We start from the raw sequence: 27378 nt of genomic DNA, 5'->3' as shown, positions 1-27378 counted from the left end.
ATTTATTTACATTCAGGAGACAGGATATGTAATTAGTATATACTATACAATACATTTAAAATTTAGGTAGTCAGGAAAGATGGCTTGGGCTGTTTTCAGTAAAATTGATGCCTATTTCCATAATAATTGCAAGGATTTGATGAACGGTTGAAGAGATACTGGGGTTTAAAGGTGTTATAATCGACCCGTCTGTTCCAAAACAGGTGGTATAATCCCGCTTGTGGAAACTTACGCAATTTGGCTTCCAGTATCCCATAGTTACCCACACAGTAGATAACGTTATTAATGTCCATCCGTTTCTAAGCTAAATAATAAACATAAGTGCAATGCAATGACTTAACTAATCTCAAAAATCAATTGACACCAGTCTAATGCATTGACAAAATACCGTAACGTCTCAAAAATTAACAAATAAGATATTTTTTGGCTACATCAAAGGAAAAGGAACATATTGGCACTGATATGGATCAACTTGCCTGACTTTGGGAAATTGGCCTATTTTTGGTCTCAGATCTTCCTTAATTACGCATGCAGAAGATGATGTTGGTTATTTCCACCTGTTTTCAAGTTGTTTAGGCCCAAAGTTATAAGTACATTGTAATGTTTTCAGTATGTATGTTGTTTAACATTTGAGACATTGCATTCCCTTAAAAAAAAACACATCCACTATGCATGTCACAGACGCCAGAGAAAGTTAGATTATTAGTATATAAGATTTAATTTGTTTTATACAAGGTTTTAATTTTCAACCATGCTTGTGTACAGTCCTGAGCATGGTGTGATATGCCCTTAAAAAAATATCAAATGAAAGTACACATGGCGGAGATATTTTCATTTTCACTTACCTTTAATTAAAACTGCTTTCACATTGCTACTATAATTCCATTTATCTTGGGGGAAGTATTATTAAAAAGTGGAACAAAAATCTGAATTTTATTTGTTCCTAAAAGAGTATTATAAAGTATGCTAATTTTCATCAGTTTGATAGTGTTATGCGTCAACCATATCTAATGCCACAGTGTTAAAAAAAAGATTGTTTAAGGGACTTCAGCCTAGTGTTAATATATTTGTGACTGTAAAAATCATCCTGAAATTTGGTCAGTATGATTGTACTGTATGTATCCTGCTATTTATACCTTGAAACAGCCCATTTTCAAACTTTTCTATAATATGGACAGCCAAGGTCCTCTTTTGCAAAAAGCTCTTTATTGTAAACATCATCCTCTATTCCGTTGTAATTTCATAACAAAATAGGCTTATACTTCTTGTCCAAAGTTATGAAAATAATTCTCAACACAAATGTCAATGCACTATAGTTGTAATCATGCTAATAAGAACAAAAAAAATGCAAAAGTTTTTCATAGTAAAGAGTGAATGAATATGAGGTTGATTTCCTAAAATGCATGTTGCTGTAAACACACCTATTTTCATTTGTGATATTTATATTACATTTATACTTAATAATTGTATTTTATAGAAATTCAATTGTTCAAAATTTATAACTCTTAAAGTCGTTATATTTAGAAATATATAAGAGTGTTTCCCTTTCTACCATTTAATATTTGTTTTCCTTCTTTTAGAAAAGTAACTTATTACATCATGGGAGATGCCGAGGAATTTGCTGGACTAGATATAGAAGCATACAGCCCCTATGCAATTCGAAATAATTTAGCACTAGTTGAATATTGTCGCGCTTTCTTGGCATTGATGTCAGGTTCGGCCGCTGGTATATTAGGGTTGACTGGACTTTACGGTTTTGCTTTCTATGGTATAGTTTCTTTGGCCATGTCTATATTACTGGCTTTAAAAACTCAATCGAAATACGATCGATACTTTCTGACAAAGATGCATGTTTGGACGAATGGTGTATTTGGTGAACTTTTTACTTATTTATTAGTTTGGACTTTCATGTATGGAATGATTCATGTGTTTTAATAAATATATTTTGTTGGCATTTTTGTGGATTGTTTTGTTGCATATACTTGTTTTTCAGTAAATGGTGGTTGGTATTTTAGATGTGGTAATAGACACCTATTCATTTGATGAATATGAGTACTTCAGAATTTTATGCATTTACGGTCTCATTCTTAAATAATTTTTTATTGTTTTCTAACACTTTCGTTACCAAAATGATGTAATGACCTGAAAACACATGTTAACTTGTGTGATTCAACATGGGTATCAAATATGCAATGCCCATGAGATGTGACTATAAATACTCATTTTGAAAATCTTATATTTGCAACCTGTTACAAACCATACATGAAAAAAATCTCCTACTGACATGAATTTGTGCTAGCACTAAACTTGTATTAGTTTTACAATGGGTTTTCATGTTTACATGCTTTAAAAAAATTAGAACTCAGGTTCTCAGAATACACACACATTTTTTCCTCCTAAAATTTGTTAAAAACACATTCTCTGCTATTGGGTAAGTCTCTCCTATATTAGCTGTGATCTAAAAAACTTAAGAAGTGCGTCCCCTAGCTTGCTACAGCCTTGAAACTAATACTGGCAGGAACCATGCCATCAAAAATTTATTTAAACAGACCAAACAAGATGTATTTTTGTTATGTGCCATGTGCACATGACAAAAATACATGCATTTTTTGGTAGACAATCTAGACGAGTCTTTATCTGACATACCAATATGAAAAACTTAAGTTAACAACAACTGGTACGATGTTCATTCTAATATGATGTTTGTATTTTCTTTTTTTTTCACATGAGTAAATTTAAAATAATCACACATACAAATTTAAAAAACTTTGCTTTCAAACTTGTGACTGGTAATACGACTCCATATTTTAATTAATCTAATTTATTTGAAGTTACATCACCATGGTAACATTTTACCATTGTGGTAATTTTAAAGAAAGGTTCATGTCGTTTTTTACCATCGTTTTTTTTTTGTGTGTTAACACGAAGCTGTTTACATTACTAGTTGTAAAAGTTATTGTTGTTGTTGTTGTTGTTGTCGTTGTTTTTGTTGATGTTGATTTTGTTGTTGTTATATTTGTTGTTGATTTATTCACATTTGCTGCAGAATTAATTATGGTTGCTATTTTAAGTGTCATTTAAACAGCCAAGCATGTGATGGCTTAACAAGGCTCTAAGTTACGTAAGTTTTTCTTACAAGGTTTGTTTTAACAACTTTTGTAAAAGAAAGTGAGGTGGAGAGAGTTGTAGCTGCTGCTCGTTGCTAAAGGAACAACTCGCCTCATGTAATTAAGGACGGTTGTAATTAGGCAATGAAAATGATCTGTGGCAAGGAAAACAATAAAACTTAAATGGTTTAGAAATCTCGCCGTGTAAAATAGGCCTTTGTGTGTTCTTATCCTTAAATTGTCTAATGTAAATAGAGTTTTATGTTTCGCCCTTGTGTAAGTAATTAAAATAGACAGCTGCAAGTGTAAATAGAGTAATAAGATATATGGAAATGTAATCCGCTTTATATATATAAACATACACACCCTTCGCTTATACACACCCTTTTGGACGCGCCCTAATATAGGTGGTCTACTTTCATTTTTTTCATTTTTCTTTTATAGTGTATTTATTTATCTATCTTTATTTTATTTATTTATGTTTATTTTTTATTTATTTTTTTATTAATTTATTTTTTATTTATTTATTGGTAGTTTTTTTACCACACGTCATTTTAGCAGCTATACAATCTTTTTTAGCCTTAAAGATGACAGTTTGGTCTGATATTCTTTCGGTTTATTCAGGGGGAAAGGAAAATCATTAAATTTTAATGTCAAAATTCAGCTGTTTCTATATTCCTCTTTAACTTCTGCGAATGACAAATATCGCTTTCCTTTGTTTTTAAAATGTTTTTCGAATGATAAATCGTTGCTCATTTGTTTATTGCGACACCTAAAAACATCTTTCATTTAATTGCTATACACATTATTTCATGATTTCAAAACATCCCCCATTATTGTTTATTAATTATCTCAAGATGCAAAGGATCCGCGTAGGAGGGTGTGCATTGTTTACACATATAAGTCATCGATGGAAAAAAGCATAGATCGTTTTCTCAACCTCAGCAGAGAAAAGAGATTTTTTCTTTAACAGTCGATATAATCATTGCTACAGTTTTTTAAATTCGTGTTTGAACAAGAAAACCGACGCAGTAAAAAAAGCGCAAGAAAGGTTTGTGAATTTTATAAATTTTATATTACAAATGTAAAATAAGCTTAGTGAATGTTATTAATTATTAGATAAACAATTTGCTAAGTTCAGTTGTGCAAATTTTCACTGCATCCAAAGTAGAACTTAATAGATTAAAAGAATTTTTGCTTCTTTGTACCCAATTTATTTATTTTTAAAAATCACGTTTGTCTCTACTAGTATTTTTAAGACAGAAGTATTGTCTGAACTATTTATACTTTCACGTTTCCGAGATGAATCCTGAAAATATCCATTTTACTGTTCCGGTGCGATCCTATATTTTTTAACTAACACAATCTTTCTTCAGTTGTGCAGCAGATAATGTAGTCACAGTCAAATATAGGCGATAAAAATTATACAGTGAAAAGCTGGCTTAGTAGAAATCTTTTTGTAATTTTGTAACTGTCAAAATAATTTATTAATGACGTTCCAAATGTTTGTCTCGCTTGCTTTTGTATCAAAAGTATAGTTCTACTGCTATTTGCTTGACTACATGTGGCAAACAGAGGTCGCGCTTCTTGTTTCAGCTGCCCGATTAGTAACGCGTTGTTTCTAAGCAACGGATATTCAAAACATTAAAAAAACTTTACACCAGGGATAACAAAGTTTTCTTAACCAACTAAACGCAACAGATTAGTCTATAACTTGATAAATTTCTTGATAACTAGTAAAAAATAGACGGAGATAGGATTTTACAATTTTCTGCTCATTTTTAATTTCACGGTTTCGATGACTGTATTTCCGCTTTTGATGATTTTATCTGCTGATCACAGCGAAAAGTTATCCTTCTCCTCTGGAACACTCTCTAATGTCATGGAAATTAATAATCTGAAGCTGTGGTCTCATTTTATTTTTTATATTTTGACGTTACGCTCAAAATCCAAGGTTTCGTACATATTTTAAATAACTTCTATCTTTACATGTTCACCGTAGCAGGACGTGTCTATGAAGTGATCACAAGAATAATATTCGACTTGAAACGCTAGCCGAATTCATAAATTCATTTGTGAAAAAAAAATTCATTTGTGAAAAAAAGATGTTGATAGAAAGGAAACATTGCTGCTACAAAAATCCAACATTATTAAACTCGTTTTAAGAAAAAGCCAGCGTCGGTTTTTACACACTCAAACACTTTCCTGTGCAATTGTTCTCAACATTACACATTCTTAAAAAGTGCATACTTAGATGGAATGGAAACGAAATTTTGGCAATTTATGTAAAAGAATTTAGCTTTTTTTGCGGCTGCTCAAAAGAAGGAAAATCAGATAAAAGACTTGCCTTATTGTGTTAAGTGGCTTGTGTCACAAGTGGGTGGTTAACAACGCGCGTGCTCACGAAAAGGCCGCCCCTTCCACTTAGCTACACATCAGCACTCCACTACCACCTAGACATAAGATCTCTTAAAAAAAATGAAAAGCGAAGTTCAGATGCCCACGTGTTTATGTTGTGACGTCGCTTTGTGCTTACCTCTCATTAAAAAAATTAATCCTTTTTTTAAAAAAAATATAAGTTGCCAACGTTCTTTTTAATTCTCTTTATATATCCTTAATTATGCAATTTTGTGTAATGACGAAATATAAAAGTGACGTCAGGATAATTAATTCAATGTATTCAGAAAATAACTTGCGTAATGTTATGTTACTTATATTTATTATTTTTTAATATTTTTTACAGAGTTCATTCTGAAGTGGAAGCGAAAGGAAGTGAAAAGAGATAGACATCAGACAACTTAAGTTTCAACAAAGCCTTGTCATTATCATAAACTAAACTGTTGTATCGTAACTTGACCTACCATTTTGTGAAAGAAACTGTTATGTCGATGATGATTCAAACAAACTCACCCGCGTACGAATTAGACTCCGTTGCAGACGATAAACTTGAAGCAATGATACTGCAGTTGGGTTTGAAGAGACATAAGAATTCTTTAGACCCGTGTTGTGTTATTTGCCGGCAAAACTTGATGATACGAAGTCAGATCCCTATGTTTCGAACATTGCATCAGACCCAACTCGCCATGGCCAAGCACCGAAGTGATTTTAACCAAGGCCGGTGATTGTCGCATGTGTGACTCGAATGTTTGCTGTTCGAAAAACACCATATCGAAGATGTAACTCATCTATTGAAGACTCGTTTAACCAGTCGTTTCAGCTTTAAAAAAAAATATTCAGAGCAAAGGACAAAAAATTAAGAAAACACTGCAAGATAAATGTTTTAATTATCCAATCAATGTTACAAGCAAAAAGAGACATCTAGTTTAGAACAGATTGACTTTTGACTTGTTTACATATATTGGAATATGATTAATTTATAAATTGCATAATAAAGAAATATACTAATAACTAAATGAGTAAAGTTATTTAAAAGAGCACAAAATATTGTGTCGTTTCAGATTTATGACAAAATAAGATCAGGCACTTTTTCTTTTATTCACCACTAAATTTAGTCACTTTTCTCCAACTTTTTTTCCCCGATAAGGTACAAAAAGAAACAAAAGGTCATGGAACCCAAAATTAAAATAAACGGAGATAGAACTCCAGCTAGATAAGTTTGGTGTACGAAGCAAATCCAATTAAACAATAAACAGACTTCTAGAAATATGATCGAGTGAAACTTCTTAAAAAATATACCTCAACAAATTCAACTTCGGCCTCCTGAAGTGTTCATTTATGTTCAGCCTGAAATTATTATTACTTTTTTCTTATACTTAAAGAATTTTTTGGTTCATTACAAATCTGGTAAAATCTCAAAAATTGATTCTGGAAAAGTTAAAGATATATAAAGGATAATTCCCCATGTCTATTGCATTTTGGAGGACAGAAGAAAGAAAAAGTAACAGAATACATTCGTAAACGAGTGATTGTCGGAAAGATCTTTTATTTTCGTGGATGTTTAACCTTATGTAAATTCTTATTATTATTATAATATTCTTTTACGCAGGGTGACACAAATTAAACGATTGTTGATTAAGCAGGGTAAAACGTGTTCGCTTTCGCCTGTATGGTCAAGGGTTCAATGGTCAAAGGTCTAATCATAGGATCTATGGGTTTTCGATGTCATTTTGAAAAACAGTCAAACATGTCGAATATATTTTCACCTTTGGAATTTTCTCTCTAAGTAACACGACAATTACAATAAACGGAATTAATTTAATTTTGTGAACCTGCAGGAAAGTTTTTTTTTCCGCGAAAACTAACGAAAACACTTATTCTTTACTGCAAAGTTTCTTACAAGAAAACGACAAACTTTTTGTCGTTTCAAAAAATGTGTTTGATTTTTCCAAACTCGTCACGCAGGATTCTTAATGACCGGCGCTTTGAAATGTTTTAGACGAGAACGTAATATTCTTGGAATAAGTCCTGGCTTATCGAGGCTGTACTCAAAAAACATACACTTTGTTTTTTATAAGAAACCAGTTTATAAGAAATCTACATGCAGAATCTCAAAAAATTAAGAAACGTTTACTACTACGTTATTATATTTTTTAAATAAGAAAATATTTTCCATATTTGACTTCTTATTTGAGGAAACATTTTGAAAGGAAAACTTCTATTTAAATAAAGCTAAACAATTTTTTTTCAAACGCCTTTAAAAATTGAATGTTTTCATTTTTCAAGTTAAAACAAAAGAAATGATTAAAAAAACTACAAAATATTTTTGAAAATGAAGCAAGTGCTTTTGTTCAAATTTGGAATCACCAAAAATGTTGAACATCGCGGAGAAAAAGTTCAAGTAAATAAGAAACCGAATAAGAAAGTTTAGACCAAAATTAAGAAACTTTTAGAACTTGTTTTTTAAATGAATGAATTTTTATTTTAAGTTTTGAAATGACGTACACAAGAGACAAGAGACCAATATTTTTTCCTTTTAAGTTTCTGTACTTACATCATTTTATACCATATTCCATTTATAGTTTTTCGAGACAAAAATTTGGCTAGACTAGTTATTTTGATGTTATCTGCGTCTCTTTAAAATAGTTTTGGAGCCAACATTTTTAACTATAAAAAGAATCGAAGTTTTCTATTTCCTTTTATAAGATTACACGACGACAAAAAGTTTGTTTATATTTTGTCGTAATTTATGCAATGACGTATTCGACACTTTTTACTAAAAGTAGTTATAACATAAATTATTAATGAATACCAAATATGGAATACCAATATAGTATGCGTTCCTATTTCTTTGTCTTGTTGTTAATTATTCAAACTAAATTTTGACATCATGATATAAACACTCAAATCGAAGAAGGATTTTTAAAAGTTTATTGAATAAAAAAGCAAGTTTTTTTTGAAACTTCTGTGGAGAGGACACTAACGATTTTTAAAGTGCTTATTTTAAAATGCTAAAATGTTGATACGAGGAAATTGATCTATAAATACGAAGAACCCGTATTCGTAAGATCAACTTCCTTAACAAAAGGTGGGAACGAAGTTGCGCAATTTAGTATTTTAATTAAATAATAAAACAAAACAACTTTGATCCCAGGGCTTTATTTCTCTTTTTGATATAAGGGACGGCAAGAAAGAAGTCCGAGGTTGAAAAGAGGTGTTTCATCATTTTTTAGTAAATTCTTCTGCTTCTTTTGCTTAGTTTTGGATCACATAAGAAAAGATAAGAATAAGTCGGCTTCCGGACTTTTCTACAGTCCAGTACGGTTTTAGAAAGAGGCATCAAAAGAAAACGAGGAAAGACTTCGCTGGAAATAGAATACTAAGGTATTTTCACCGCCCGTAAATCTTTTATTTTATTTTCACAAGGAACAATGAGACACTGTTTTAAATTTAGATGTTTTAAACATTTTATTTTCAAAATTTGCTACGTCACACAAGGCCAATTGTGGTAGCCACTCGTTTAGCTACTACACCATTGCTCTTCCCCCTCTCACTATAAATGATTTTGTATTCCACAGGCGACCAAGTGAAAAGTACTGATAATGACTCGCATAATAAACAAAAACATAGCAAATATTTTTGTTCTCCGACACTGTACCATGATTGTATCTTTTGTGAAATTGTTTCCTCTGCCTATAGATAAGCTCAAAATGAAAATAAATTACCCATAAGATGTGATAAAACTTTAAAAATAATACTACTTGTCTATTCAGCCATTGTTATGAAATAATAGAAATATTATCATGTCATAATGCCTAAGATATACTCGTTTCTTTATGACCTGATAAAATATGAGGCTGTTCCGAGGGAAATTTAAATACATTACAGTCGACTCTCTCCTAAGGCGATTTTCCAGGGGTTATCGATTTAGAGAGAGAATCAAATATTGCACAGGAAATCTTGCAAACTCACAAAAAAGGAATAAGACATACCAACCTCGTTCCCAGCGCCTTCGCTGTCCGATGTTAGAAAAGATAAAAGATGACCTGGGAACGAGGTTGAAACATGCATTTTTATTATGGACAGTGCAGTACGAATATTAAAGAACTTTCCCAAGGATCCTTTAGGATTTCTGGAAATAGTCATTAATATTTGACTCGTTTGATTTTTATTCAGCATAGTTTCTAAATCAACGACCCTATTTACATCTTTTAATGCAGCCATTACGATGGCATTACAATGGCATTTAATACATCTTTGTATGATCGTGATCTGATTCGTCATCACCGAAGTTCACAACATTCCCAGACACTTCGCACTGCCTTTTTAAAAAAGCCTCAACAATTTGAGATTTGTTTTTTCCAATGGACACATTGTTCGTAGATACTAAAAGTAGGAACCAGCAGTAACCAACAGTAACCAGCAGTATTTCGAAGTAACCACCAGAGAACCACCAGTATTTTGAAGTAACCACCAGAGAACCACAAGTATTTTGAAGTAACCACCAGAGAACGAGCAGTTATTATTAATTTACTCCAGATAAGGCAGCAACAGCGGGGCAAAGGTGTTGTGACTTTTACGCATAACACTTCATGACTTTAAACTACCAAGTATGATAAATAAAAGGGCACCTAGTTCCAAGGGCTTTTTTCTGATACTTTATGTTGTTCTTGCTAATTAACTACTTTTAAGTTGTTTTCACGAGGTCCAATAAAATGCATTCCGCGAAGATTAATTTTTGAAAATATGAATAAAAGTCGCGGAATTCGCGATAATTAATCAACTTAAGTTATTTATTTAGTTATTTATTTCGCCTAACGGCAATTATGGAAACAAAAAGAACAGAACGAAAATAGTGTTTTCAGGATTAAAGTTTATTCTTTGAAATAAAATGTAACACGTTTCAAGTAAAAAACGTTCATATTGAAAGCATAAGATCTTAACTTGAACAAAGATGAAATATGTTCACACACTATATGTTTCAAAATGAGTAGATTTGAACAGATATTAACAAAATATAAGAATGTTAAAAGAAAAATCCCCACTATATATAGTATAGCTTGACTTTATATTGACTTGAATGCACAAAAGTTGTAGTTATAAGCAGTTATGTCAACTTAATTTGGAAAGATAACATAATATAAAAGAAACAAAGTCACCAAAAGTATAAAAAGCTCTTATTGAATAGAACTACGTATACATGTGAGCTTGTATAAGTTAGTCGATGCTGCAGCCTTTTGTTTTAAGCTTGTGTATCTCCGAAGGTTTGAGATGGTTCTGTGTTCCTTTCGGTACGTTTATTGAATTGAAATTGAAGTTTTGATCAAATTCTTTTAGACACGTAGTGATATAATGAAGATATACGTTTCCAAACGATTTCTTTTTTTGACCGTTTTTGTCCGTATATTCGCGATCAGAATTTGTTTTTACGGTTACAAAATCTTGGGGCATGAAACTGATACAGTGCTGCACAGTTGTTGGAAATGATTTTTTGTCATTTTTATGAACAAATGTATATTGTTTCGTGGGTCTTCTATCTGGATTGAAGATATCGTTCGTTGTGATTTCAGGCGATTTAACTTTCCAATTTGTTGATAAAATTTTGCTAATTTTAACCGGTTATATTTTGTGGTTAGATGATGTTACTTCCGTGTCGATTGCAAATGAAGATCGCTCAGAAAAGAATTGTGGTTCAGGAAGATTACATCTTTTTTTTTTACCTGCTTTTGTATTTCCTTTTTGACCTGCTTTACTTGGCTTCACGTAAGATGAATATGCTTTTGCAGTAAAATTTAGGAAAGAATCTAGATTTTGAGATTCGTTTTTCAACTCTTTCGACCACTTCAAAAATAGCGTAGGTTCTCGAAAAAATTGCTGATATCCCGGACCTTGTCCATAAAAAGCTCTGTTAATTTCATGGATGAAGGTAGAAGAAAACTTCTCCAATTTTAGTTCCAATATCTTTGTCAATGAGTTTCTTTTTTAATAGGCGATGTTTCAATTCAAGTCCATTGGAGTAATACCTCCCTTTTATTCCTTTACTTTCTCTTGCTGACAACACAAGACATTCCACAAATACTTCAAATCTGTACTTTCTGTACCATGTATAAAAAGAAGGCACTAGGCGTTCCCACGTGCTTTCCAAACTTTCCAATTTTACCAGCAAATCGTTTTCGTCTTCAGCATCTGCTAATCCGAATTCGATGTCTGCCATGACTCTGTCCACAGTACGGTTTGTCACATTTAACTTTCTAAGTTTACGCGTATCTGCTTCTTGAAGGTGTTGGGTACACCAGAGGTGATTGGGAACGTTTAATACATCGTTTAATCCACATGCAATTGCAGCATCTAAATCATGCCCCACATGTCGAATGTTCCTCAGCTCAGGCTTAGCGAGACAAATTTATCTCATAAAGCTTCGATAAGACTTTGTATCTTTTTTCCAGTGCCATTGACTGGGTCCAGGAAATTCTGGATGTTTCCCATTGCCATCGATTAACGCTTTGTATGGATAAGTGGAGTCGGTAAGCCATAATCCATCAGCAACCTGGAATGTTGTGTCCACAGTGAAAACACCGTCATCGTCCACACAAAAACGTTTTAAGTCAGTAAGCATGTGTTGCATAATATTCATTGCTGAATAACGATCTTTCTCGAAACATATGTTGTAAACAATGCCTTCATTTTTGACTAGCTTCACTAGCTTTTCAACTTCATGCATTTCATCCGATTTGTTGGCTGTGTTCATAATTGAATTATATTTTCTGTTGCTCATAATTTTAGAACTATGCAATGTTTTGCTAACCGATTCGACAGAATCTCTGTTTACCTGAAGATATATTTCATTATTCGACATTCACTTTTCTAATCCATTATCAATTTTGTCAAAAACGCTTGGATCTTTTCGATAATATGCTAGAGCAGTTGCCTTTTTGGCATTGCCATGTCTAGGTACAATAAATTCACCTTCAATGCCATCATCCCATCTATTTAAGTAGTAATAGTAAGGCCACATGTCCATATTCTTGATGGTTGCTATTAGATTTGTGAAATTATTCACCTTTCTCTTTCGATAACATCTAGATAAGAGGAAATCTTTTGCAGCAGGTACTATCGTCCGGTCATATATTGGTGTCCGAGATGCACAATTTCGACGTTCTGAAATGTACCAGACCTGGTCACACTTCTGTGCAATCTGTAAATTGCCATCGTCATTTTTGAAATAGTATTTCTTAGGATTCCCTTTATACACAAACGAACCGTTATCGTCACTTTTAGCTGCAGAAATTGGCACCTTTTCCACGTTCAATGTACAAAACAAGTTATTTCTTCTTTCAGCTGATGGCTTTTTATCCAACTCCATTGACTCTGGTTCTGTCAAAAGGATGGTAAATGTGAACTGACCCTTTTCAGCTTCCATTGTTTCTTTTACAGCTTCTGTAACCCTTTAAAAAAGAATGCCAAGCAAAAGAAAGTTACTGGTATAGTCGCAAGGTTCTTATGAAGTACTTTTAGCAGTATTTAGGCATAAGTAACTAATCCAATTGACATTTTGCCTTGTTGATGAAGTTGATAGCGGTTGATAGGGGAAAATAGGTTAGCTACTCCGTAATATGGGCTCAGGGGCCACAAGCCTCTGGGGACGAGGTTGCTTTAACTAAGGATAGTCTCACAAGCCGTGTTTGCGGATTTTAGAAGTATCAAATCTATATTTTAGAAGTATCAAATCAATGCAAAACCATTTATCATACTGCCGAACAAAAAAAATCGGGTACGGTTGCCAAAAGCTTTATAACAAGAAAAGTACCACCGCCACCAATAAGTATTGCCACGTGCAATTGCATTTCAGCAGCTTGAATGGCGTGCAGTTGGTGACGTTGATTTGATGATTTAGACAAGCGAGTGATTATCTTTTTTTGATATGATATTTATTTGTCATTTACATATTTGTTAATTTGTTAAACGTATGAAAGAAATGTGTCGCAAAGGAGGTCTTATATGAAAACCTGACGGAAAACGCCGAAGGGAGGGAGGAGGGATTCTAAGAAGGCAAATTTAGCGTGACTTAATTATTGAACAGCCCCCAACCAAAACAATAACATTTTCTACAAAAAAAAATTAACGCGATCCATGTTACCTGACTGTCAAAATAACTTTATCTTTATTTAAGGAACGTGTTCATTCAGTTTCTTCAGTTTCCTTTAAAATGTTTATAATATGAGCTGCGCTACAGCCTGGTCTTAATCACATTTGGTGAGTGAACCATATCAGAAAACGATACTATTTTTTTGTCATTCAGTCAAACAAGAAGAGCGCGTGTGTGGGAAAGTTTTGTATTGCAAATGCTACAAACTTTAGTTACGGTTTTGAATACAGTGAATTCTCTGCAGACACCATTTGTGCAACCGTCTTATAGAGGTATCCGCTTTATAGAAATTGTATCCAAAAATCACTTTCAGAGTAAAATTTTGCCGAAAACATGATTTTTGTTTATATACGTTTTTTTGTTCTATTTCTTTTAAATCAAGAAAATGAGACATATCATTTGTTGAATGTGAACTTATTATTCATACACTCTACTGTTATACAAACAAAAACAAATATGAACTTAACAAATACGTTGTATTTTATAATGTACTCAAAGAAATCTCGGATTGAAGTTTGCTTTCTTTTTTTATATTTGGAGGTCCTGCACTTTTTGTTGTAACTGATGACAGTATTCTTGTCTTTCCTCGTCAATAATAGATTTTTTTCTTGTGTCCGCTTGACACAGAGCTTTTTCAAGGAAAATTGTCATTTGGTGCGAAGAAAAGTGTCCGTTTTATAAAGTTTTCGCCTTATAACTGTCCGTCATATAGAGATTTCCTTGTGAGAGTTTGACCTGAAATCAGTCCGTTCCAAGGAATAGTGTCCGTTATATAGAGATGTCCGCTTCAGACCATGTCTGCTTTAGAGAGATTCCACTGTATAATAGTCCCTTTTTTACCGTCCTGGATATTTACGTTACTCTTTAGCTAATGAAGGAAACAACGTAGTTCCAAGATTTGCACTGCAAAAATTTGCAAGATTCTATTTCGGATAGAAATATATTAAGAAACCTCCCAATCGCCTATACTATTAGGTTCTGTGGACAATTGTGAGGACAAGGAAAAACGAATCTTTTAAAAAAATATTTTGTTGACAATAATATGTAAAGAGTTAAATATGTTCAGATATTATTCTGGAATAAAATCAATTCACCATGGCTTTCACAAAACTATCAAAATGCATTCCTAAATATCGAAAAAAGCTATCACATTTTATGTGTGTGTCTTTTTATATAGAGTTTAAGTGAGCGAGACAAACCGGCAATTTATGTCGGAATTTAAAAGTTTGAGAGGAAAACTACTAAAGCTCGAGTGAAACAATTTGTGTAAAAAACTGAACAAACAAACAAACAAACAAACAAAAAGTTTGCTATCTTAAATTAACATTCTCTGTGGTAAAATTGTTTTAATACATATAACCGCTGACCAGCTACAAATTTGCTGATATGGTTCGGCAAAATATAAATTATTTTGCAAGAACTATTCTGTATAATATACACAATTTACTGATTGTTGTTTTTCACTATACAATAGATGCCTTCGCGCCTTGCTTTTTGTGCAATAAATTCTAGTTAGATCTAAGGTTCGTTCGGGGATGTTGTGCTGGTCTGTTTAATGCAAACAGAGCATCTGCTAGCTCGATTGACCTTATCTTGACCTTTCAGTGTTTCGGAAACAGGTGTTTCAAATTGATTTTGCTCGTTTATAGTGGACAGCCAAAAGGTGACTTGCGTTGCATAGTACCAACATGTGCCACGACCATGACATTCTATGTAAGGATTGTTCCGCATATTAGGTAAGCAGGAACCCGAGGATTGTAGCATCTGTCCAGACCCTTGTGCACCAGCTGCGTTATACTAAAAATAAAAATAAAATGTTAAAAAAAAACGAGTCGCGCCCCTCCTGGCCACTTAAAAAATATACTTCAAAAATACTCTAAAAAGGCGTTCTTATTGGTACAGCCAGAAGGTAGGTTCGAAGAATATCGTCTTATCAGTTTATTGTGCTAACTGTTAAAATAAAGGTTAGTAGCGCATAAAAAAGCTTACCTGTAATAAACTGTACCCAACCCATTCACTTCTCCATCCATTTGGACAAGTTGGAATAGACAAACTTTGACTGTGTACAGCTATGACATTAGCAGGTGCTTCGCACACAACGCACCTATATTAAGATTGGTGGGTAAAGTATTATTTACAAATCCTTAAAAATGAGGATACTCCGAGGTATTTTGTATTTTTGTGTAACTTCTCACCTTGAAATAAACCTCTCAATTTCAGCATCTCTCAATGGCATCATAGTCATTTCGTCTCGTGCGCTCAACCAGTACGAGTAATCATTACGAGAGGCTACTGTACATTTGTTCTCCAAGTCACAAATCATAAATGGCATAGTACTGAAACGAGATAAGCATGATCCAGGTTGACCAAGATCTTGTCCATGACTTCTTCCATTTCCTTGTGAGTACAGGAAACTGTACCCTTCCCACATTTTAGCCATACCTGTCGGACACTCGGGTACCTTAAATTTAAATCAAATTGTTTTATGTCAGTCTTTAATTCGCTGAGTTTATGTCGATGTGTATCTTATTCGTACTTATTAATCTTCGCGGATTGAAAAAAAAAATCTATTTCGTGTGTTTAAGTATTGAACAAGTTTAAATTCCCTACAAGTAATAAGAAATAGTAAAACTTAATATTTTTGACAAATATGGATGCAAACCTTTTGCGAACTGTTTTTTTCGCGCAAAACCTTTTGCATATAATGTCTTTACTAAATTTTATAAATGCAGGAGAAATATTGCGCGCGAAAATTAGTACGAAGAGACACTTACAGTGGTTGATTGACTGTGTTTGACAAGATAGTGACCAAAATCAGCTGATCCGCTCTTTCCTGCCGGTCCCGGTGGTCCAAAATCTCCCTTTACTCCTTCTTTTCCTTGCACACCTTGTGGGCCTGGTGGGCCTGCGGGTCCATCTTGACCTACGAAAATTTGTATTTCACATAAACTGTAGATTTTTTGGTGAGTAAAAATGATCTTGGTGAAGAAAAAGCGACGAAAATAATTTTTGCAAATTGAAACAGTTATGAACAAAATAAGCTTAAAGGTTATTGTTAGTTTGTTGTTCCAAGATGATGACTTTGAGCCTCCTAATTTTGTTATTGTTCCCCTATTAAACAAATGTTGTTCTTTTCTTACCATTTTGACCACTCAGACCATCTTCCCCTTTGTCGCCTTTATCACCTTGTGGTCCTGGTGGCCCTTGAGGCCCTCGGCTACCATCTTCTCCTCTTGGACCATCGGCGCCAACGGGACCGGTTGCACCCTTTTCTCCTTTGTCGCCTTTCTCACCTGGTCATAATTTTGTTTTAAAAATGATTAGAGGTCAATACCAATGTCAAATAAAAAGCAACAAATTATCTGGTTACTTCTCTTACCTGTTCCTACGGCATCCTTTCCTTTAGGTCCGATTGGACCTAATTTCCCGGGTTCACCCTTCTGTCCTTTAAAACCCTCTGGTCCTGGTGGTCCAGTGGCTCCTTCTCTACCAGAGGGTCCATCTTCACCCTGGGGACCTGCAGCTCCTTCAACGCCCTTTTCTCCTGGCTCACCAGGGTCACCTTTAGCACCTATTTCGTTTGATTCTCCTGGTGGTCCTGGTTCTCCTTTTTTGCCTCTGTTCCCCGTATTTCCTTTCTCTCCACGTTCTCCAGTAGGTCCTCTTACTTCAGGACAATCTGGACCAGGTGGCCCAGCCACACCTTTATCTCCCCTACTTCCTGGTTCTCCAGATTTACCAGTTGGTCCCTCTGGACCTTGTTGTCCTTGAGGGCCAGTGGCACCATCCTGGCCTGGTGTACCTACGTCTCCCTTTTCACCTATTGGACCATCACGACCAGAAGCACCACTATTTCCTTTAACACCAGGTGTCCCCTGGGTACCATCTCTTCCTTTTTCTCCTTTATCTCCTTTATCTCCGACATCACCTGCTGGACCTGCACACAAAACAATATAAAATGATATAATTCGAACTTAAGTATTATGTCTAGCAACAGACCTACTCTAAAAATAAACGTTTAGTAGACATTTATTAGTAACAATATTTAGAATATACAGGTCTTTTAAGAAACTAGTTTTGCAAGGCAGGTTCAATGTTTCTTAAAAATCATCTATCTGAGCCTGAAAAGTTTCTTAAATGTTTCTTAAGTTCTTAAGCATCTTGTGCCTTTTCTTCCTTAACTTTTGTTTCTTATGCTACATATATGTTATCTTCTCCCTCTTTTTTCTTTTAATAGATTTCTTTCTTTTTATTTTGTTTTTATAATAATCTCAATAATTTTTGTTTGTTTCATACCATTAGGATTGTAATGTTTTTTAATTGCTTCTTAACTTTTCGTCATTACGAGTCTCACTTTACCTAAACTTATTTTCCTTAAAAAATTAACACCGTGTAGTCAGCTGTCATTCTCGGTTAAAATTTATTTCAATAAATCAATACAACAACGTTCTGGAGTACAAACTTACCGTCTTCGCCAACATTGCCTATAACACCTGGTTCACCTATTTCTCCTTTTTCACCTCGCTCTCCCCTTTCGCCTTGTTTTCCCCTCTGTCCTTTGCTACCCTTTTCAATATCTGTTTCTATTTTATCAACAGATAAAACATAATCCTTTCCAGGCGGTCCTTGGGGTCCAGTTGGTCCAGGGGGTCCTAAAATTGAAGTAGATGGTATTTTGTATATTATTTTATTTGTCATCTCAAAAATATATTATAATGACAAACGGTTATACTTACCGATTGGACCAGTTTCTCCTCTTTCATATAATCCACGATCTCCTTTTGGTCCTTTTGGGCCTGGTTCCCCTTTGTCTCCAGGCTTGCCAATAAAACCTGTGCTTCCTTTTTCTCCTGGTGGGCCTGACGGACCAGCTGGTCCATCTCTTCCTTGTAAACCTGGATCTCCTATAGCACCTGGTGGTCCTTCTCGTCCTGGCTCACCTCTGGCTCCTTCCCTACCTGTTTCCCCTTGACGCCCTTCAGAACCCCGTTCACCCCTGTCGCCTTTTTCCCCTGCGGGTCCAGGGGGACCGATGTCACCTTTGTTTCCCTTTTCAGTACCAATACCTGGATCTCCTTTTTCCCCTTGTGGCCCAGGGCCACCTGGTTCTCCCTGTCTTCCTGGTTCACCTATTTGACCTGGTCTTCCTCTGCTGCCTTTTGGTCCCTGAACACTACTTGTTGCCCCGGGAGGTCCCCGTGGACCAGAATTACCCTTAGCTCCTTTTTCTCCAACATATCCAGGTTCTCCTCTTTCTCCTTCTCTTCCTTCCGGCCCGACGGGTCCTATAATTAATAGAAAGCGTCGTTAATCTGATAAACAACATATTCCGACAATAAAAAGTAGATAGCAAAAGTAAATAAAGTGTCCACCTGTGTCTCCTTTTTTTCCAGTTTCTCCTGGCTCCCCTATTGCGCCATCTTTTCCTGGTGTTCCATCTTTCCCATCCTTCCCTGGGGGTCCGATATCACCTTTGTAGCCTGATTTACCCGGTTCACCACGTAGCCCATCTTCACCTCGCTCTCCTGGTGGTCCTCTAACTCCAACTCCAGGGTTACCGCTCTCACCTTGATCACCTCTTGGTCCAGGAATACCAACTCCATTCTGACCATCACGTCCATCACGTCCCTTTTCTCCTCGTTTTCCTTCCTTGCCAGGATCTCCTTTTTCTCCAGCACGAGATTCTCCACGATCTCCTTTTTCTCCTCTCTCACCTCTGTTACCCGGTGGACCTCTAGTTCCTAAAATTGAATTGGTGTGGTAAAATATTGTTTCTGGCGTAACAAAAATGTTTTATTAATTCTTAGTATTCTATACTTTGAAAAAATAATTTTAATCTAATTATTTTTCTGGGTAAACGTACCTGGATCGCCTGAACTTCCACGCGATCCGGAGTCACCCTTTTCCCCCTTCGTGCCATTTAGGCCAGGGGCTCCAGGTAATCCCCGCGCTGCAGAAGTTCCAGGAGGACCGTCTTTCCCTCGCTCACCAGGATCTCCTGAATCACCCTTCTCACCCTTGATAGGACCAGCTGGACCTGCTGGACCATCTTGTCCAGGTACTCCCTTTTCTCCACGTATGCCATTAGCTCCGTCTCTTCCTATATAATCAAACACGGTTAGAATAAAACACGAGAAATAGAAAATTAACAAGAGCGCTTGGTAAATTATAAATACCTCTTTCTCCTACTTGTCCTGGTTGTCCACGTGGACCTTGGTTTCCTTTATTTCCTTTTTCTCCATTTCCAGGTTCTCCTCTTTGACCGTCTTCTCCTTGAACACCTGGTGGACCTGCGGGACCAACTGGTCCTGCAGGACCTGCTTGCCCAGTATTTCCTTTCTGACCTGGCAAACCTGGTGGGCCCTTTAAGATGGTTGGAAATGGTTCACCTTTCTTCCCCGGTTGTCCGATTGGTCCTCTTGGACCTGTTAGCCCTCTTGGTCCAGTAGCTCCACGTTCTCCTCTGAATCCTCTTTCGCCTACTCCAGGTTCACCTTTTTCTCCGTTTGCACCATTTTCTCCATCAATACCATTTCGACCAGGCGCTCCATTACCACCAGTTTCTCCCTACATTTTCATAAAAAATCAATTATTATTAAAGTACAAAGTTGCCATGGTTTAACTTATTTCTAAACTTTTAATGAAACATTGTGTTTTAACGAAAATTATTGCTACAAAAGTCATAGCAAAAATCAAACACGGGTCCGTTAATAAATTAAATTCGTTTCTTAAAAAAATTAGTATTGTTAACAATATAATTTTCTTTACTTGAATTCCATTCTCTCCTGGTGGACCAGGGCTGCCTGGATCACCACGCGGACCTATAGCTCCGGGAAAGCCAACAGGACCAGTACTTCCCGGTTGGCCAGGCTCACCCCGATCTCCTCTTTCCCCGTTAATAACTATATCTTTCCCTGCAGCACCTTTCGCACCATTCGCTCCTTGACGTCCTTGTTCACCTGGGTTTCCCTATATGGAGTAAAAAAACAGGTTGCTATTTTTAATATCTGGGTTAATGACAATAAGTAAAGCCAGAAATTGCCGAAAAAAGTTACCTGCGGTCCAGTTTCACCGCGCGGACCAGGGTTACCAACACTTCCTTCAGCACCAATTCCTCCTTTTTCGCCTTTTAAACCTCTTTCGCCTGGTGCACCATCAATACCTGCTTGACCAGGCAAACCTCTTTCTCCCTGTGGTCCAGGAGGGCACGATGTGCATGGTGCTCCTTTTTCTCCCCGCCTACCAGTTTTACCTTGTTCACCTTCAACCCCTTTTAGCCCTGGTGGGCCTCTTTCTCCGGGGGCACCTGGAAATATTTTTTCACCTTTTTCTGTAGTAACTTGTCCTGGCTTACCGGCAGGTCCTGGAAAACCAGTTGGTCCTTGTTCTCCTGGGGGTCCACGTGGCCCAGTATCACCATCCATTCCCGGTGTTCCACTCATGCTTAGACCAGGGTTTCCAGGTATGCCTGTGTTTCCTTTTTCTCCTTGTGGTCCTTGCGGACCAGTAGGACCTTTCATTCCTGGCTCACCCGGGTTTCCATTTTCGCCTGTTGGACCAGCAGGGCCTGGTTCACCGTCATTACCTTTAGGACCAAGAGGTCCTGTTTCTCCCATTTTTCCGGGAGGACCAGCTGGTCCTACAGGTCCCTGTATTCCATCACTTCCAGCAGGACCGCGCGGACCTTCATCGCCTTGTGCTCCAGGTGTACCTGTTGCTGGCCTTCCTGGTTCTCCGTCTCTTCCAGCATTCCCTGTAATTCCACGGTCACCTTTCGGACCTGTATCACCTTTTTCACCACGACTTCCAACTGGACCAATTTCTCCCCTCTGTCCTTGTTCTCCACTTCTGCCTGTGTTTCCGATCATGCCTTTGGATCCCTACGAAAGGACGAATTTAAATATATTTAACTTTCCTAACTGCCTATACATTTCTTTTAAAAAGCCTATATTCAAGAAACATAATAAAAAATCACCTTAGGTCCAATTGCACCCCTTTCTCCTCTGTCACCAGTAGCACCCTGTTCGCCGTCATCTCCCTGTTCTCCAGACTTTCCAGCGGGACCTTGTGATCCAGGCTCTCCTTTTTGACCTTTGGTTCCATTAGCTCCCTTTGGTGCATCAACCGTTGTCAAATTCCCAGTAACTTGTGTTTGGCATGCTATACCGGGTGGACCAGGTATACCTTTTGGTCCACGATCTCCTTTAACACCAAGGTAAGTAAGGTTTCTCAGAAAGCCTGGTTCGCCTTTGAGTCCTCTACCACCTGTCCTACCCTAAAATTGAAAATAAGATAAAAATTACACAAGAAATAACAACAAGGTTAGAATTTTAAAACTGAAGGACAACTTACTCTGTTTCCTTTTGCCCCTGTGTTCCCCTTTTCGCCAGTATTTCCTTGGTCTCCAGTAAAACCCTGTAGATAATTTTAGTACAGTTACTGAGGCACACAACAGGAGAGATTGCTTAGAGACATTAAATTCAAAATGAGAAAAAGGTTGTAAATTATTAATTGCAAAAAATATTATTGATAAATAGGCAAAATCAAAAATTTTTTATAACATCGTTACCTGATCTCCATCCCTTCCAGGTTCACCTTTTTGTCCTTTTAAGCGGGTGGCTGTTGAATCGCCAGGTTCACCAGCAGGACCAACGTCTCCAGTCAAACCCTAAAATACATATTTAAATTTAGCTAAGAAACTTCGTGTTTATGTTTTAACGTCTTAGTCATATCCCAAATGTTAAACAGACATTCAAAGACTTATGTTAAGGAAACTTGAAAAGTTACATACTCGATCTCCTCTTGTGCCATCCCGTCCTCGTGGTCCACTCGGTCCTCTATCTCCCTAAGAAGATAAAAAAGAGATCGTTAGAAGAATAACTTATAACTTTCAAAACAACACAAAATTATACATGCAAGTATGGTTTACGTTTTTGACATCAATAAAATACCTACTTTAGTGCCATTACATCCAGGCAATCCAGGTTCTCCCTGTCTACCATCGTTACCAGGATGACCCTAGAACAAATATTAAATATCTTCCTTAACTTTGTTTTTATTTGATAATTAACATCAGAAATATGACAATGCAGTGCACTGAAAGATACATGAAATATAAAAGGATGTATTTTAGTATGTCACTAACATGTCTTCCAGGATTTCCAGGTAGACCAGGTGGTCCAACTTTTCCCTACATAAAAATAAGCATGCTATGGTTAAACAAACGAGCGAACGAATGAAGAGATGAAAGAAGAAAACAAACAAAAAAACAAAGCGACATTCTTACTCTTGATCCTGCATCACCAACCATTCCAGGTTGTCCGGAGTCTCCTTTATCACCAGGTGCACCAATGGGACCTTCAGGACCCGGAAATCCCTTTAAAAAAATTCAAGGTGTCAAATCGACTAAATGTTTTCCACACAAACCATATCACACTTCTTAAACGCTTTTAATTTTGGACCATTTAAACAGAATGGCCACTTCAGTGTTGGAAACACTGTTATTAGTGTGTTTTTAGATATACACTGGCATATAGTCTGGACTGAACAACGGACAAAGCGAACTCCATAACCATTAGGTAACGCGCTACTAAATTAAGGTATTTTATACCTACCGGTAATCCTGGAGGTCCTCTGTATCCCGGCAAGCCTCCACTGCCCTAGAATTAAAGAAGAATTAAGAGATGTGCAAATATAAGAAAAAACGTGACGCAGAAAAGAGAAAAAAATTCTCACCCTATCTCCTTTTTTACCAACACATATGTTACTGCATTGTGTGCAAGTTCCTCCACACTACAATATAAAAAAATTACAATTTTAGAAATAGACATTGCAAAGAAACATGAGTTTGCCCTGCTAAACATACGTTAACCGATGACTGGTGACGTCATTCAACATTTTTTCTACTGTCCCAAAGATAACTAAAACTGATGGCAAGTCCCCAAATTATAAGCCTTAAAAATTGGGGGGGGGGGGGGAAAGGGTTTTTTTAGCACAACTTTCTGCCCAAGTGTTTTGTAAACTCGCTCTCAGCAATCTGTATTTGAATTTAGAGCCGTGACTTCGTGCGCAAATAGTATTGTATGCAATGGAAATGTGCAAAGGAGACACGTTTATTGCTGATTTAAAAAAAGCGCGTCGCCGTTTTGTTTTTAAAAAACATTTTGACAAGACTAAGTGAACAAAGTCCGTAAACACATATCTCTTTCTTCTAAGATCAACATACGCGTCCCGCAAAAGGTAAAGGCGAATGCTATTTATTTAACAGCTGTTACACAACTGGCTTTTCTTACGTTCTATTGGCCACCCCTGAAAATAAATATTATCAATATTAAGGGGAAATCCCCAGCAATGTTGATGCTGCTTCAGCCTCAACGTCGTTCCTAAGAGCGATCTTTTCCGTTAATAAATTTTAGACATTTGTTATTCTGATAAAAAAGCGTGTTATGGAAAGTCGCCTTGCTGTAAAGTTTTTGTAAAAATTTTACAAAGTGGTCTGAAACTAGATACTTCATAAATTTATTTTTTAAATATGTTTAAGAAGTTTAGCTTGTTTGCATTTTTTTAAAGTTTTTGGTTTCGAAAGATAAAAGACATTAAGATATTGCACAATGAAAAGTAAGCTCAATATCTGTAGAAATAAAAAACGGTCGTTTTGCAGAACTAAAAAAAAAACGAACAATAACCGAAAAAAGAACAAGTCCTTTGTTTGATCCCACTGACTATATATCAAAAATGTCGTGGGGTTAAAATTGTGTTGGTATTGCTTAATGTTCTGCACCGGGTATAATTCAGAAAGGAAAAGAAAAAGAAAAAGAAAGAAAAAAAAGAAAAAAAGTGACATTGTGGTAATAATACCGCAAAAATGGCGGAATAAGGCGTGACAAGGACGTTCAGACCTGATTATATTTATACGGAAATAAAATCACAACAAATTGTTGACAAGTTGTTTATGTAGTGGCAGACGTATTTTGAAAATTTCATCCGAATATCAACGAAAATTTTAAAGAATTCTTCTCGTTCTAAGCATACTCATAGAATGATTCAGAGTTTATTTATAAGCTGAGAAATTGCTCAGTATCACGTTTGTTTTATTTTTTACCATAAATTTGAAGCTTAGTTCTTAATACTTTATCTTTTAAGAATTAATGCATTCTCTATTTTTTTCTAAACATAATTCACTATTACAGTAATTTATTAATGACTTAAATCAAAACATATATTTATCAATTTCTATATATAATCCATTTTCCATACTTTGGCACAGTTTCTTGTAAATGCGGGTTATATTTTTGATACTTTTAATCTTTTCCCGCCTAAAAAACAAGACAACTTAATTCCTAGACTCCGCGTGATGTCACTGGACGATTTAAATGAATTGCTGCTATTTAAAAATATTATTTTCGTACAAAGTATGTTTTGGATGTTGAAAAAAATTTCCTTCCTTGATATAAAGTTATACATAATTTCGAGCAAATTTGTTTATTTTTGTGGATAACACCTTGGCTAAGTGAGTTTAATGACGTCCTTACTGTTCATTTTGAACTTTTAAGGTTCTTCCATAATATTTTGTCTCTGTTATGATAATATTGAGATTGTCAGGTCAATTTCTTCGTGTTGCACGAAGGCGAAATTGAAGAGATAATGGGTTGCACCACACTGGGAAAGAAATGAAAGAAATATGTTATCAATAAAAACGTCCGCAAATAAACGTCGGTAAAAGTTGTCGTTTGAACAGACGTATTTTTGAAAAGGAATTTAACAACTTCTACTTTGTACGTCACTACTTCAACTAATTTTTTTTTTAATTCTTTTTTGGGCCCAAGTGTACAAAAAACTAAAAAATTTCATCTGAAAAAATCCATCCCTTGTATTCTCAAACTTTTCAAAAATTCTGGAAAAATTATCGTCGAGAATTTTTGCTTATGAATAAATTCACGCACAAGAAAATGTCAAATTTTCAAAAAAAAATTAATAATTTCCGCAAAATAATTTTTATCGATAATGCAACTATAGGAGTTGACATTATTAAAAGAAATAAGTAGTTGCGCTTGTTTTTAAAAGTACACTTTGAGAAGTTCCAAATTAAAAAAAAAAAAAAAATAAAACCGCGAATATTCATTCATTTCAAGAATGGGTATTGGAATCAAATCTCGACCCCTCATATCCGACGTCCGGAACCTTAAACATTTTCACTGTTGACAAAAGGTATGTTTTCTTTTTTTTTAAACTGTTTCTCACATTGTGGTCTGCTGAGTAATGTAAATAAACTTCATAAAATAACTCACTTCCTTTGAAGCTAAGCGACGACAAGATATAGTATATAAAGTCAACAACAATATTCAGTGAATGCGGTTTTTATCCTTTTATTATGATGTAAATATTATTTTTAGACATGACTCAAATTTTTTTGCTCGCTTGTCCATTTAACATAGAGTAGTGAATATTTATTTTATATATATTTATCATTTATAAAGCAATATCAGGAAATAATTTAAACAATTTTATGACAACATTAAATAATTTTAAACCAAAGTTTAATATTTTTAAACTCTAAATTGGTTCTAATTTCGTCTCTGTCCATTACTTCATAAGGTCAAGTTGTTTTTTACCACTAATGAGGTGACAAAAATATTTCACTTTGCGTTGTGTTTATCATATAAATAAATGATTTCTATGGCGGCGATAGAAAGATATTTTAGTGAAAAAAACAGCCAGAATAAATTGTCTTTGTTCCTGATAGTTTTTATGTCTCACTTTTATACAAAAGTAATTGTTTTGTTGGTTAGCTGTTTTTGTCAATCTTTTTAAACTTGCTAAATTTTTTATTCCCAAACAATTGGTACTGTAAAAAAATTATAATAAACCTGAAAATTAATGTGTCGATAAATTATAATTTAACGATAATTCTTACACGAACTTCTTAAAAATTAAAATAACCAACTCATTCTATTTTTTAAGCAACAAGACAGACTTAAAAAAAGAAGTGAAATTGATCAACAAAAATTTTTCTCTCAAAAACCGGGGGTAATTTTTTTTACAAAATAAAACTTAGTAAAACAAACTTACTTTTTGACTTGAAGCAAGGTATGAATTTGTTGTTAAAACTATTGCTATCCAGATTAAGGATCTGGTGAACAAACTAAAATACATAAAATATGTATAAATATATTTTCGCTAATATAGATACAAGAAACAAAAAAATAAAAGGAAGCTAATAATTAGAAGTTTCGTTAAAAAGCAAAAGAACTCCAATTTTAACAATGAAAAGTAATGCTTCCTTCAATCTTGATTTTCAGGTAAGAAAATGCTCGAAACAAAACCTAAGAAACCTAATAAATAAGTCGTTGGTAGAATCATACATAACTAAACAAACTCGACGAACTAATTTAACTTACTTCATAATTGTAAAAATTCCTACAACTTTATCAACACTTTAAAGCAGCATAAGTGCAAGGAACGACTTTTGGATATCTTCTTTTTGTTTCGACTTCTATGTTGTTTGATATAACCAAAATTTCGCGTTGCGTGTAAAGCAGCGACTACTTTAAAGTGTCGTTCGTAGTCCAATAGTCAACTAAAACGACGTTAGTTCTGTCAAACAGTCATCCAACTTTGGGGTTTTCCTCAACAATGCACCTTTTATTTTCCGGCTGTCAATCATAATTACCGTATAAAAACATTATCACTAAAACAATAAACTTTTTTTTTTAAAACGCGCAACGACGA

At 35.2% G+C, this 27378-nt stretch overlaps 2 protein-coding genes across 2 annotated transcripts; one reads left to right on the top strand and one right to left on the bottom strand.

Moving 5' to 3' along the window:
* The first annotated feature begins 1580 nt into the window (after positions 1–1580).
* Positions 1581–1954, top strand: LOC130636793 (ER membrane protein complex subunit 6-like). Its single transcript, XM_057446638.1, has one exon. The coding sequence runs from the start codon at positions 1600–1602 to the stop codon at positions 1933–1935; it is 336 nt and encodes a 111-aa protein (XP_057302621.1). The 5' UTR covers positions 1581–1599; the 3' UTR covers positions 1936–1954.
* Positions 1955–14663: 12709 nt separating this feature from the next.
* LOC130636792 (collagen alpha-1(I) chain-like) lies at positions 14664–27270 on the bottom strand. Its single transcript, XM_057446636.1, has 24 exons — positions 27048–27270; positions 26719–26791; positions 23386–23442; positions 23265–23309; positions 22937–23026; positions 22796–22840; positions 22606–22668; positions 22442–22495; positions 22220–22318; positions 22003–22065; positions 21626–21925; positions 20706–21530; positions 20419–20619; positions 19827–20217; positions 19514–19750; positions 19023–19391; positions 18387–18935; positions 18117–18302; positions 17030–17587; positions 16791–16943; positions 16425–16573; positions 15846–16111; positions 15640–15754; positions 14664–15447 (listed from the first exon to the last, which is right to left on the bottom strand). Exons 1-24 carry the CDS (start codon positions 27050–27052, stop codon positions 15169–15171), a joined length of 5172 nt encoding a protein of 1723 aa, XP_057302619.1. The 5' UTR covers positions 27053–27270; the 3' UTR covers positions 14664–15168.
* Positions 27271–27378: the final 108 nt, after the last annotated feature.

The sequence above is a fragment of the Hydractinia symbiolongicarpus genome, chromosome 3 (assembly GCF_029227915.1).
Source record: "Hydractinia symbiolongicarpus strain clone_291-10 chromosome 3, HSymV2.1, whole genome shotgun sequence".
Classification (NCBI taxonomy): domain Eukaryota; kingdom Metazoa; phylum Cnidaria; class Hydrozoa; order Anthoathecata; family Hydractiniidae; genus Hydractinia; species Hydractinia symbiolongicarpus.
The sequence above is the reverse complement of the archived record's forward strand: the minus strand, read 5'-3'. Positions and strand labels throughout refer to the sequence as shown.